The following is a 13,306-nucleotide window of genomic DNA, read 5'->3' as shown; positions in this document are numbered from 1 at the left end:
AATGAAAGTAAGTTTGTCATTAACCCATTTATTTTGTCCGTTCCCTTTTCTATTGATTTAATCTCTATTTTATTAAAGACTGTCAGTAACAGCAATACAATACAGTACAGTACTAGTAAATTTAAACCCTTTGTAAAACGCCATAACCCGCCAAGCTTTTGTACGGCTCTACTGACCCCTAGTGTCAGCAAGCGAGACTTTGCTGCTACTATGCCAGTATGAATGTAAACAACGTATGCATAATACATTTTATGTATTAGCTTGGTGTCGAACATCAAAAGCACACCCGGATGTAGTGAGGAGCCGCGCGCAGGCACGTGGAGGTCATACTAGAGGAAACTATCATTTAATTTTGTTTTCAACGAATTACACAATTTTTAAGTGTAGCATTTCCTTCATGTTCTGTAGTGTCATTTAAGTGCTCCATTTGTTTTGTATGAACAGTGTTATGTGCATTCAGACAGAAGCTGACCAGCTCGCTGTAGCATCACATTTGCTGTTGTCATACATATGGTGGTAATATTCTTTATTGATCCCGCAAGGAAATGATTATTTACAGTTTCCTGTTGGTTTTCTGTACACCCAATAAAGCGCAAGAAATTCATGCTACTTCCTCAAAAAGTTGAACCCATACTTTGTCCATCAACTGCACCCTTCAAAAAAGGGGGTAAGCGGAGGGTAGTGCTGAAGCTTACTGTTGACTGTGGTATTTATTTGGATTCTTCACATACATTAAACCACGTCCAAAAATATTCCGATTTAGAAAAAAAACAAAAAAAAGTAGTCCACAACAAAAATATAATACAACAAAAGAAAATCCTTCAGCAATTCTTACAACATGGTGAACAAAACATGTTTTTATACAGACTTGGGTTGGTATGTTACACAACTGATGCACATCACATACAGTATATGCATGCAGGGGAAACGTCCTGTGAACATTGTGCCTGCAACTGAGCATTTTAACAGGAATCAACGGGACCTATGTACATCTTTCATTGCTACAAAAGTCCATCGAAAACAAAGTGTACGTCGTTTTGCTTTGTGACGGCAATTCGTTTAACTCATCCAACAAATGCAAACTACACAATTGAGCCTTGTAGTGTTTTTAAACAAGAAGGAGTGACTAAAGCGGTCAAGTGGCTCCGAAACAACCGACAGTTCACCTCTGAATATTAAGTCATCCAGGGAACAATCCACCCCAAAAAAAACCCCTCACAAATCTCATCTCAATCAAGATTTTTGGAGCAACAATCTAAGAATGAGCGCTTGAATTTTTAAAGCTGAAATGAAAAACATTGTCAAGCTACTAGGGCGTTCGGGAAGAAAGTTGACTGCCACAAACTTCTAAATATTAGAGCTGCAAACCAAATGATAGGAGTAAATGGAAAACTAAATCGTGAGTGGTTATTTCCATTAATTTGAAAGTTTCTTTGTATGAAGCATTATGTCCAAATATACATTTTGAAGGGAGACAAATGGGCCAACAGTTGTGCAAAGTATGTTGTTTTATAACGTTATAAAAAACTATGTATACAGATGTATGTTGTCTTAAGATTAACATTATCAGATGTGCTACGAATGTCATTTTGCAGGAAATTGGTGTTCACATCAGATGACAAATACGCTTTGAGATCAATAAAACAAAACAAAAAATAAGACTGTCCAAGCTGAAAGAGAGAGGAAAATAAATAGTTGTTATACCGTGTCCCGGGTCCCCTTGTATGTGTGCGTGAAGTCTGGGTGTGATGAATCATCCCAGCAGCAGCCCCGACAGGGCGTTCAAGTCTCTCATGTACGGGTTGTCGCTGAGGATGCGGTCGATCTGTTGCTTCTGGTCCGGGAAAATTGCGCACAGCTGCATCTTCAGCTCGGACGTCTCCCCCGGCGAACGCTGGGGAGGGGGCGACGGCGAGGGAGAGGCGCTGCGGCGGCGGCCCGAGTGGGACCACTGCGCGCTGGCGTGGGGCACATGGGAAGTGGGGACTTGGGGAGCGACGGCAGGGGTCCACGGGGCGGAGTGGAGGGCCTGCACGTAGACTGGATGCTGCTGGTTGGTGGAAGGACGCAGGTCCGGGGGTCTCAGAGGGGGAGGGGTGAGCGGAAGATGCCTGGACAGACGCGGTGAGGGAAGGAGAACATTTATAAAATATGGATGTCCAACCTTTTTTTCCAATTAGGGCCACATGTTGGAAAATGGAGAGGGGGCTACATCACCGGGAATTTATAGGAACATGCTAAAATCTAATTCAATCTGCTTTTGGTCAAAATATGCAACGCCAACCTGGTATTACTGTGATATCTGAAAATCTGAAAAAAAAAAAAAACCCATCTAGGTATCTTTTAACATTCAACTTAAAACACTGACTCTTTTTATAATGCGCATGGTATGCTGCGTTGGGCATCTGGCATACATTTTTCCAGCGACAATTTTTTTCCCTCATCATATGTGGGGATTATCACATCGGTTCCGATGCTCTAATTAAGAAAGCACACACCTGTGGATTTTACGAAGGAAAATGTCCAGATGAGGTCCATTTTTACCCAAGGGGTCATCAGGGATCATGAAGTGGTCCTCCACAAAAGTAAACTGGAGTAATCTGTGTGTGTTGAAAGAAAAATAAAATAAAAAAAAATTGAATTTTAAATTGCATCAAATGACCACCTGAGTCGTGTGTGAATTGAGCAAATGAGCAATCACCTCTCTCGAATGATCTGGCGCCAAGTGTCCGAAGAGTTGACAAAGTCTTTCAAGTTGTCATTGGTTACAATGATGCCCTCTGTTTTTTCAGCCAAGTGGAGCAGGAATCTAATGGAGAGTATTTGATATTCAAGATTTCCTTTGTGATTGTGAAGACCATTTTTCGAATGGATACATTTTTATTCATCTTTACTACTCATATCAGTTGTAATGTATGTCAAGACTTTAAATACATATTAGGTGTGTAACGGTACGCTAAATCACATTTCGGTTCGGTTTCTTGGAAACTTTGTTTCGGTATATTTTTCAGCACACATTTTTTTTAGATATGTTTATTTTGAAAACATGACAAGTAAACGGTGCATTTTTTTTAGAAAAAATAAATAAAAGTGAACCATTCGGGTGATATTCTAAGAAATTACACCAGGATAAAAAATAAAGTAACAATAAAGATCTCTTAATTTTGTAAAATATTAAGACACTGAAATCCTTAAACACTCAGCAGCAACAATCTATGACACATCTAACTATTCAAATTAAAGACAAGTTGTCATTACAGTACATATATACATTTTTTGTGATGAAAAAAAAATACAATAAGTTACAATTGTTGCTAACTATATTAAACCTCTTTTTTCATAATGAAAAAAATACAATAACTTTAAAAAGTCTTTATGAAATTATATACACTTTCTAAGCATTGAAATCTTCAAATGAAATGCTCAACAGATTATTGTAACGAATTGGGTTATCTGTGTTTGTGTTTTGCTGAGTTGTGATGTTTCCGAGGTTCCTGAATGCATCGTACGGCTAGCGAGAGGAGCGGCGGAGAACCAAGCCGTTTTAAGTGCGTTATTTTAGACGTGCTACATGCAACATAGCAACAGGAAAGCCAGAATGTTCCCAAACAGGAGACCGTAGTGTACGATGGGACCTTCGAGCTAGCTTGTTTGCGTATGCCATAAAAATGCCATTTATCCATGTATTTATGATTAATCATGGCTCACCTGTTTTCTGAGCCGTAATTGGTCGTTACCTCAGCCCTTAGGCACTTGATGTCATTTTTAGTCAAGAGAAAGTGGTAAAATGGCCGCCGCATGAGATAGATAAAAACGAGTGGATTTTGCTTCTTAATTCATATTCCACAAACGCAATACTAACCAGTGGGGGCGGATATAGTATATTATTGTAAAGACAATTTTGGGGCTCAATTCCCCTTTAAATATATCAAAATAAATTCAAAATGGTGGACGTGTGTTGTATGTATGCACCTGTCGTCATGCGAGGCTATCCTTTGGCCACAGACCTCTCTGGAGGGCGTGAAAGAAAGCAGCCGCAGGTCTTCTAGTTGATTTAAAAAATGTTGTTCTGCAAAAATAAACCAATACATGGAATCAGAAAAAAAAAAACATAACCATACAGACAAAAAGCAGCACGTTGGATCCTGAATCTGTGTTTGAATATATTTATATAGGGGTGTAACGGTACGCTAAATCACATTTCCATTTTGGTTCGGTTCGGTTTCTTGGAAATTTCGGTTTGGTATATTTTCGGTACAAAAAAACTGACTTTTTTTTTTCTTAAATATGTTTATTTTGAAAAGATGACAAGTGAATGGTACATTTGTTTTTAGAAAAAAAATTAAAAGCGAACCATTTGGGTGACATTCTAAGAAATTACACCAGAATAAAAAATACACTAACAATAAAGATCTCTTAGTTTTGTAAATTATTAAGACACTGAAATCTTTAAACACTCAGCAGCAACAGCCAATGACACATCTCAGTATTCAAGTTAAAGACAACTTGTCATTACAGTACATATACACTTTTAGTGATGAAAAAAACAAAACATACAATAGCAGTTCAAATTATTGCTAACTGTAATAAAACTCTTTTTACAATGAAATGCAGTAAATTTAAAGTCTTTATGAAATTATTTATACTTTTTAGGCATTGAAATATTTGAACGTTCAACGGCATATTGTAACGAATTGGGTTATCTGTGTTGTGGTCGGATTTGCGTTTTGCTGAGTTGTGATGTTTCCGAGGTTCGTGAAGGCATCGTACGGCTAGCGAGAGAAGCAGCGGAGAACGAAGAACAGAGCTGTTGTAATTTGTTTTTGACTAAAAATACTGCTTGCTTCCTCGTCTAAGAAACATTCAAAGTCGGATATTCGTTATTATGTTAGACCTTTCCCCATCGGCGATTTTAACAGGAAAGCTAGAATGTTCCCAAACAGGAGACCTTAATAATGCCATTGATCTATGCATTTATGATTTATCACGGCTTCTGGCGTCCTGCACCCACCCCCCCCCCCGTCTCCCGCGTGCAACAGTCAATAGCGCCCGTGCGTGAGCTCGCGCTAATAAGTGGACCGAACCGAACGCAAGTGGACCGAACAGAACCGAACATGCCATACCGAAATGTATTAATACACCCACGTGTACCGTTACACCCCTAACATATATATTTTAGCTCATCTTTAATTCATATCAGAAGTGAGAAAATTGAAAGCCCAAAGAAGCCATCAGTCCATTTGTTGATGTCCGTTTAAGGTTGTTGGCTGGTCGTCCATACATGCTTACACATGCCTTGAGTACCTGAGGTCAATGGATCTCTCTTCTGGCGCCACTGAGGAACAAATACAGTGATCTCCCTGTGGCCCCGCCTCCAAAACGTCTCCACGGCGAGCGCTATCCCTCGACAGGAGAAGAACCGATTTAGGCCGTGACTGAAGAGATGGGGACACAAAAGAAAAAAAAAAATCTAATCACTTGTCTTGGAGCAAATTCTTGAAAAAAATATGTTTGGCTTGACTTCCGCTTTAAAGAGGAAGTCCTGTTTTTTTTTTCCCCAAGAATGAGCCTATTGGAGCCATCAAGCGAGAAAATATCACTACCCCCAAACTTTAACTCACGCCATAGCCACATTGCTGCCATCTATGATGATGTGGCACAGTTCTGGTAGCCCCGGCTCGTTGGGTAGCTTCAGTGTATACGGGGTCTTCAACGATTGGTGAAAACGAGCCAAACAGGTCACAGGTGGCGCCGGCGGGTTGCTTGCGGGAGGATTCCTGGCTCCGCCTCCGTGAAAGCCCATGTGGCCGAGGGTCTGGTAGGCAGAGGGCCGGCTTGTGGTGGCGGCTGTCTGAGGGGGACAATCAAGTCCTTTACGTCATGTCAAGCGCATCTTGAAATTTGTCATGATGTCATCAAATTGAGCAAAGCTATCAAAACATCACACTAAATGAAATACCTACATTGGCGGTGGAAGCCACAGAGGTGGTGCTGGCCGTCAGCCACTGGGGCGCGCTGCGCAGCGCAGTCACATTCTCAACTTTGACTGATCCACCTAAAGTCCGCGTCCCGCCTCTTGACGGGTGATCCCTATGTGAAACGTTGCCACCTCCCCGTGCCAAGTAGTCCGTTCTAGATCCGGTCTGGGTGTCCGCGTGCGCCATCGTAACCCTCGATGTCCGAGTGTCTGCTGTTTTGCCGTTTGGCGCGCCGGGGTCATCGTCATCGGAAATGGTGATGACCTCGTATTTTCCTGCACCTCCTTGGGCACTGGAGCTCCTCTTGATAGGATTGGCCTGCTTTGGGATTTTTTTTTTTTTTCAAAGTAAAGAAGTAGCATTAGATATACTGTGTGATACAATGCAAATATTAAGAGACTGCTCTACTAAAGAGAATTGCTTGGTTCCATCCATTTTCTATAGCACTTGTCCTTGGATCATGTGTTAAGAGACTATATCAGCTGACTTTGGGCGAAAGACAGAGTACACCACAGGTCGTTACCTGAGCACACGGGGCACAAATGAACAACCATTCATGCTCACACTTATGGACGAAATTCAAACCCTGAACATCACAACTGTAAGGAAGAAGTGCCAACCACAAGGCATGATACTTCACTTTGTCATGTCTTTTGGGCCCATTCGTGAAACATATGGCAGAATTGATCCTCTAAATATATTAAACGCTTGGCAACTTTGCACGGAGGCCTTTTCATTTGTCAAGGCTCAAAAAGCCGCACACTATCATCTCCGTAAAGCTAAGTCAACCATTTTCTTGTAAATGGGCAACATGCAGCCGACAGCCACCATACACAACACTTCCACCGACATACGACGGCAGCCAAAACATCACAAACTACACGACACAAGTACATGGTGACGTTTTTTTTTTTTTTTTTGTTTTTTTTTAAAGATCAACCATGTTAGGATACTTACTTCAACATGAATAATAATAAGGAAGGAATAAGCGTTAAGAGTCATTTTAAGCCATCTCCGGCGGCGGCCTTTTTGTCACTTCTGTCGACTGAAAATGACATCACAACTGCTCAGGGCTCAAGTAACGACCAATCACGGCTGACCTGTTTTCTGAAGCTGAGCCGTGATTGGTCGTTACCTGATCCCTGAGCAGCTGTGATGTCATTTTCAGTCGACAGAAGTGACAAAATGGCCGCCGCCGGAGATGGCTAAAAACGGATGGATTTTGCTGCTTAACTCATATTAATCATATTGCCTTGTTTCAACTAGTGGACCTACTGGGAAAATATTCTTGAAAAAAAAAAAAAAGTGTTTGGGTTGATTTTCCTATTTAAACCCTAACCTTTTTCTCGCCTCCGCTTCTCAAAACAATAATGAGCCATCAAATCGCAGTCTTTGCAGTTAAAAAAAAAAAGCATTACAATAGAAATATTCTGCTTTCCATCCCATATTGTGCCTACCTGATTCAACCCCTTAACAATGTGGCTTAAGACGGCTGTTACCTGCTGAGTGCTGGTTTCACTGCCGCTGCACTGCCTCCGGTGGCGGAGTCCATTATTACTGGCTCCATGATGGTTGGGCTTAATATTTTCTTTGGACCTCCCAGACTCCCGCTCCCTCTCGACGGCTGCAGATGTCGTCGTTGAGGAGTGCGAGGAGGACGAGGAGGAGGAGGAGCGCACGTTGTTCAGTTTGGTGTCTTTAACTCCTCTTTTCGTTTCCCCCTCACAATTGTTCGTTTCTGCCACGATTTTCTCCAGGATGAGAAAGGTGTCTTCCGTTTGTCCCGTTTCCTTGATGACCCGCTCCACCACGTCCTGCTGGTAACCCATGGTTCTGTAGGAAATTTGGTTGAAAAAAAATAAAATAAATGTGCACATTTATATGAATTTAAAATGATTTGTGATCAATCTTCCTACTGTGATCTTTACCTGAAGAAATTGACCAAACAACGGAGGTTGGTTTCTGGGCTGACCGCCTCACTTTCTTCAGTGATACCCTCACACGGGTTCAGCATGATCGGACCAGCGACTGTGTTTGCTTTAGCTGAGGACGAGGACGAGGAGATTGTGCTTGAAGCGGATGCGTTTTTGGATCGAAAACCGCCAGCGGCTCCGTGGCCTTCTCTGTCCCGGTGTCGCTCCCTGTCCCACGACCTCTCGGGGGACTCGTCCCTCCGCTCCAGAGAATACTGTCTCTTAGTGTCCCGGGTTTCGCTCTCTGACGAGCGTCGCTTGTGCGAAGGCCTGGTGCCATTCAGCAGTATGGCCTCGGGACCCAAACCGATGCCTCCTCCCGCTTTTCCAGCGCCGTCGCCAAAAGGCGTCGTCCGCGCCCCTCTGTCTTCAAAGCTCGTATCTAGGATGCGAATGGAGAGCTCCGTCACAGGGGTGCTGCTCTGTGAGCGATCTTGCTCGAACTCTGCCATGCTTGGATGTAGGTTCTGGTTCAGGAGAGCCTGGGAGACAACACAATATTGGGTTTCGATTTAGCTTGGTATTAAATACGCAATATGATCAATGTGTAAGATTTGCGCTGTTCACAAAAACTGAAGGCTCTTCATCCTAGCCGGAGTTTTCAAATATTTATTTAATATCCAATGACTTATTTACAAATCACATTTTTATTCCTCACGGGGGAAATTCAAACTCACATTCTGCTGTACATTTGTTGCACACACAGAACCCGATCACACAAAAAGTAAAAAGTCTGAAAAACATTTGATTGACGTCAAAAAAAGAACTAGCTACAGTGTGTGGGTTATCTATTTAAATTTTAAAATCTCTTTAATTCAAAACACAGACAAATATTGCTGGACAAAATTACCAATGCCGTCTGTGAGCACCGGGACTTGGACCACACAGCCAGTTTCCAACACGAGCCAAAACGGAGCAGGCGTTTGCTACTTGGCGCAACTGATATGTGTCTGGACTTGTTTACAGCTGTTGAACCAATATAAGTATAATTTTATCAAAAGCCACGGTCAGCTGGATGACCGCCAATGTTCATGCATTGTTTTTCATTAATGTCAGAGGAGGAGGTGATGTACATTTTACGTATTGTATTTGATTTTTATCAGTGTTTTTTTTAAAGATTTTGGGGGGTTTTAAATTATTTTTCTCCAATACATTTTCGCTATGGCGTGGGTCAAATGTAGAGTAAATATAAAAGTTGTTTAAATAGATATATTGCTCCACCCTCTGATCCAATCAATGTTCAAGTATCGTTTTTTTCCAAACATTCTGATCGCTGATCGACCCCAAAAACCCTGATTGAGTAAAGCGTAGTTATAATAAAGGCAAAATAAGTACTTCTTTTTCGTTTTTACTGAGAGTGGAAAGAGATGGCTAGAAAACTCTACAGAACACACCCGGGGAAATCAGTTTGATGGTGAAGTGGGGAACAGTCTTTTTTTTTTTTTGTTCCGAGGGGAGCCCCATAGTGGCATACATTCAAAGTTCCTACTGTGAAGGATGTCAAACATAGACTTGAAACAAATATTTCCCGTTCAGAACGGCATTTTGGAGTACACAAAATCTGACATTTTCACTTCTTTTGGTTCGTGAAAGCTGCACAAAGACGTGTTGAAAATATTGATGCCATTCATGTCAGATTCTACATACGTGATGATTTAAAAAAAAAATTTAAAAAGAGAAAAAGCACAAACCAGTGCGGGTGCGTGCGAGCTGGTAGGACTGTGAGCCAGTCCGAGTAATTCTTCTTTCAGCGCACTGGGCAGTAGAAGAAGCTCCATGGTGTACTTGTCGTCCCTTTCTTCCACAAAGGACTTGAACGCTCGTTTCACTGCCTGCTCTCGGTCACTCAGTAGACTTCGCTTTTCCTGTATGAAACAGACAAGAAGTCAGAAGTTTGGAAATGACGAACGGCAATTCATAGTGGTGGGAAAATGAGGCCTCAAGATGATTCATGAACCAGTTGTTGTGTTTATTGAGCCCTCGAGGTGGCACTCTTTGTTCAACATAGGACTGGAAGCACACTGACTTGACATTTTTTAAACCCCTCTCTTTAAACCAACAGTGCCATCTAGAAAAGTAAAAAAAAAAAAAAAAAAAAATATATATATATATATATATATATATATATATATATATATATATATATATATAACAACTGGTTCATGAAGCAAAATTGAAGCTTCATTACTAATTCTGACTTCAAATCATCTTAAGAATTGTTTCAGTATGAACATTGCTTTATTTGTAATCCACAGCAAATTGCTGGATTAACTTTACCTGGAAAAGTGCGACAAACTGCTGAACTCTGCTCTGCGCCATCACAACAGGCTCGGTACGGCCCAACAAGCGCAGGCGTCCTGGCTCAGGAACCAAAACCTCAGCACTTGTGTCCCGTATGAGTCTGTCCAGGAACAGGCCCCGGGCTCCGGCAAAGATACAGTGCATGTCCACTGGATAGCGTTCTTCTTTCTGCAACTCTGGGTCACACAGACCCCTTATATACTCCTGTAAAAAAATGAAGAAAGTAAAGAAAGCGTATCCAAAAACAAATACAAGCATTAAAAAAAAAAAAATCAGATACACACAGTAATATGCGGTTCATTTTTCCCACGTGGTATCTAGGTTTATGCAAAACAATGGCTCACAAAAGAGTCACACCAGATCGGCCTCCCACTTACTCATTCAGGGAATCTCCGGGTACTAGAAATGTCTGAATGAGTCAGCTGCTGGTAACTTCCTTTCAGTTGTGTTGAATACAGACTGTTTAACAAATTCATCAGTCTTTAAAACATAAATACACCATCCATTGTAATGTAGTTAAATGTGGGCTCTTTCATTTAAGTCAGCTTTTTTTTTTTTTTTCTTAGTAAAACACTACATTTTTAAATGGATGTATAACCTATTTTAGGATAAAAAATTATGGTGTATTAACCATAAACAAAAATTACTTGGGAATAATTGGGAAATCAACATGGGCAGCTGCAGCATAAACCTTATACGTGTTAGCCACTGTATATGCACCAACAGACTACTCAGCGCTGAGGATTCTAAATGACTCAACAATGACTCAGGAGAACATAAAGGAAGGTTTTAGTGTCGAACGAGATCATGAGGTCACGTATTTGGGCGCGTCTGTCAAAATGAAACGATCACTGAAACGAGTAAAAGAGTGTCTTTAAAGAATACCTTTGACCTTTGTGGAATTTTAAAAATCTTCTTGCTTGTAGTAGGTATACTCAAGTGTTTTTATTAACCTTATTGCTTTAGGACAAAAATTAAGTTGATGTGCTTAATCATAAACCTTTCATCAAAATAAACCTCGAGTATAGCTACTTCATTTGGCAGAAACCAATACATGACCAATTAAAGTCTACCTTACCTTCCCAAATTCTAAATATAAGCCTACTATTATTGACTTACACAACATTTTTCATTGTCATCACATATAGAAACACACTACTTTCTGCACGGGCATGCCCAACATCAATGTGCCCAATCAGGATCATGGCCTTTCGTTCACTATAGTAGGGCATAGACAATCTCACACTCGTTTGTTGCCGATATCAGGGTCTCCGTCTATTATACCGGAAATGATATGAAGAGGATGGAGGTGATTTTATCATCTTCAGTCCGCGTGGACTGAACACATTTCAGCATACCGACCACAGCCAGAGCAACAAGCGACTACAGTGCACACCTGCTTCGAGGAGCGCTTGAATTAGGAAATCTGCCAGTATTCCTATCCAACATTACAATGCACGCCAAATGTTCCTGGGAAATCACAATGTCCCATCAGTGGTGAATAAGTATTCAGCCTGTCACTAAACATCGCTAATACAGATTTAAAAAGGCAAACATACTGTATAAATCAATTCCTGGGATTGAATGTCTCAACTGTGAAAACTAAAGACATCAATATGTCTTTGGCAGTGACTGAGTTATTAATAAGCAAACAAAAAGGGCAAACATCAAACCCAAGAAATTAAAAGGGACATGAAGGACGTGACAATTTTATCAGCTAACGGGGAAGTAAGTAGTGTCATCGAACACTATGAGCTATGAATCGTTAAATGATGGTACAGTACATCGATGAAGCAAGAGTTCCAGATACTATCAGCCAGTTAGCAAGACGACCCACCTGCTCAAACAACCCGAATGTACACATTTACACCAGGGTCACATCGGCCCGCTGGCTTATTAAGGGGCATAGAAATAAAAACCTCACCTTTGCTTTCGAAACGTCGTCAGTGTTTCCCCTGAGCTGGAGCCATATCTGACGCGCAGCCGTACTACCGTGTGCTTGTCCCGTGTGGTCCAACAACCCGATAATAGTGAACGTCACTTTGAAAACGTACTCCACTCGAGGCTGGGCACATTGCAGCTCGTCTTGCTTGTTCTCCAGGACAGCAAACTCATCCACTGTAGGGGTGTCTTGTTGCTGCCTCGCGGCCGTGGCGGGGAGCCTGTTGGTCGGCTGCTCGACGCACGCGAGCTCGGTGACTCGCTTCATACCGAGAATGGGCCGCGTTGTTGACATAGCGTCTTTCGGTGTAAGCGTCGCCTCGGACAAGCACGTCTTAATATTCCAACCTGTCGGCGTTGTTGGGATCCTTTGGCGTCTACATGGTATGTTCGGTAAGTAATACGCGGCGACACAGCGAGTCTAATAACGTCTAATATAAAGAACACCACGGTCGGGCTAGCTAAGAAGTCGGAAGCACCTAATGACGTATGCGGAAAGTCCCATTTCTACGTCATCAAAGACCGACAGTCAGGGTTTACTGTTCTGTATTGTTTTTATCTGTTGACTTGCGGCGAGTGGTTTTAGCAAGATGCACATTGACCTTTCTTCTTACAACAGAAAAGCATAGCCGTGGCCTTTTGAGGTCAAGGAAGGATGTTTTTATTCCGCACCAACCGTCTGAAAGCGCCCACCATAGTCTAGACCAGGGGTGTCAAACTAATTTTTGTCGTGGGCCACATCATAGTTATGGTGTGCCTCGCAGGGCCCTTACAACCGTGAACCCATAGAAATTTATGATCGCCTTATATTATCACATATGCACAACAAATTGATGGATAACTAGTTTTGAAATCAGAAGCCAGTTAATAGTTTCTTCCAACTATTTTTCAAGATATTTTAAAGGAGGGATGATGGATGGATTGGTAATAAATGTTTGAAATATCACATATGTAGTGTGAAACGTGAAGACAATTTGAAAGAAACATGTCAAGTCAACACACATGATCTGCCCTCGCGGGTCACATAAAATTATGTCGCGTGTCGGATCTGGGCCCTGGGCCTTGAGTTTGACACCTGGGGACTAGACTATTAGCAACTACTTATTTGACAAA

General features: G+C 41.7%; 1 protein-coding gene across 2 annotated transcripts; it reads right to left on the bottom strand.

Moving 5' to 3' along the window:
- Positions 1–691: 691 nt before the first annotated feature.
- On the bottom strand, positions 692–12,708 carry n4bp1 (nedd4 binding protein 1). Of its 2 annotated transcripts, none has more exons than XM_086029118.1 (12): positions 12,177–12,708; positions 10,229–10,456; positions 9,643–9,816; positions 7,907–8,433; positions 7,478–7,811; positions 5,964–6,299; positions 5,622–5,851; positions 5,305–5,435; positions 3,973–4,069; positions 2,702–2,809; positions 2,499–2,600; positions 692–2,111 (listed from the first exon to the last, which is right to left on the bottom strand). In XM_086029118.1, the coding sequence occupies exons 1-12, from the start codon at positions 12,486–12,488 to the stop codon at positions 1,754–1,756; spliced, it is 2,937 nt and encodes a 978-aa protein (XP_085885244.1). In that variant the 5' UTR covers positions 12,489–12,708; the 3' UTR covers positions 692–1,753. The 2 variants fall into 2 exon arrangements, with proteins under 2 accessions (XP_085885244.1, XP_085885245.1); XM_086029119.1 differs by having other exon boundaries at positions 5,964–6,296.
- Positions 12,709–13,306: the final 598 nt, after the last annotated feature.

The sequence above is a fragment of the Filicampus tigris genome, chromosome 4 (assembly GCF_054856515.1).
Source record: "Filicampus tigris isolate MCC_2025a chromosome 4, RoL_Ftig_1.0, whole genome shotgun sequence".
NCBI lineage: Eukaryota > Metazoa > Chordata > Actinopteri > Syngnathiformes > Syngnathidae > Filicampus > Filicampus tigris.
This window is presented reverse-complemented; position numbering and strand designations above follow the sequence as displayed.

Coding starts and splice junctions, on each gene's coding strand:
- n4bp1 (XM_086029118.1), bottom strand. CDS start 12,488: ATGTCAACAACGCGGCCCATTCTCGGTATGAAGCGAGTCACCGAGCTC. Junction 5,436..5,621: donor GGCAGCAATGTGGCTATGGC/GTGAGTTAAAGT, acceptor CCATCTCTTCAG/TCACGGCCTAAATCGGTTCT. Junction 4,070..5,304: donor GAGAGATCCATTGACCTCAG/GTACTCAAGGCA, acceptor TTATTTTTGCAG/AACAACATTTTTTAAATCAA.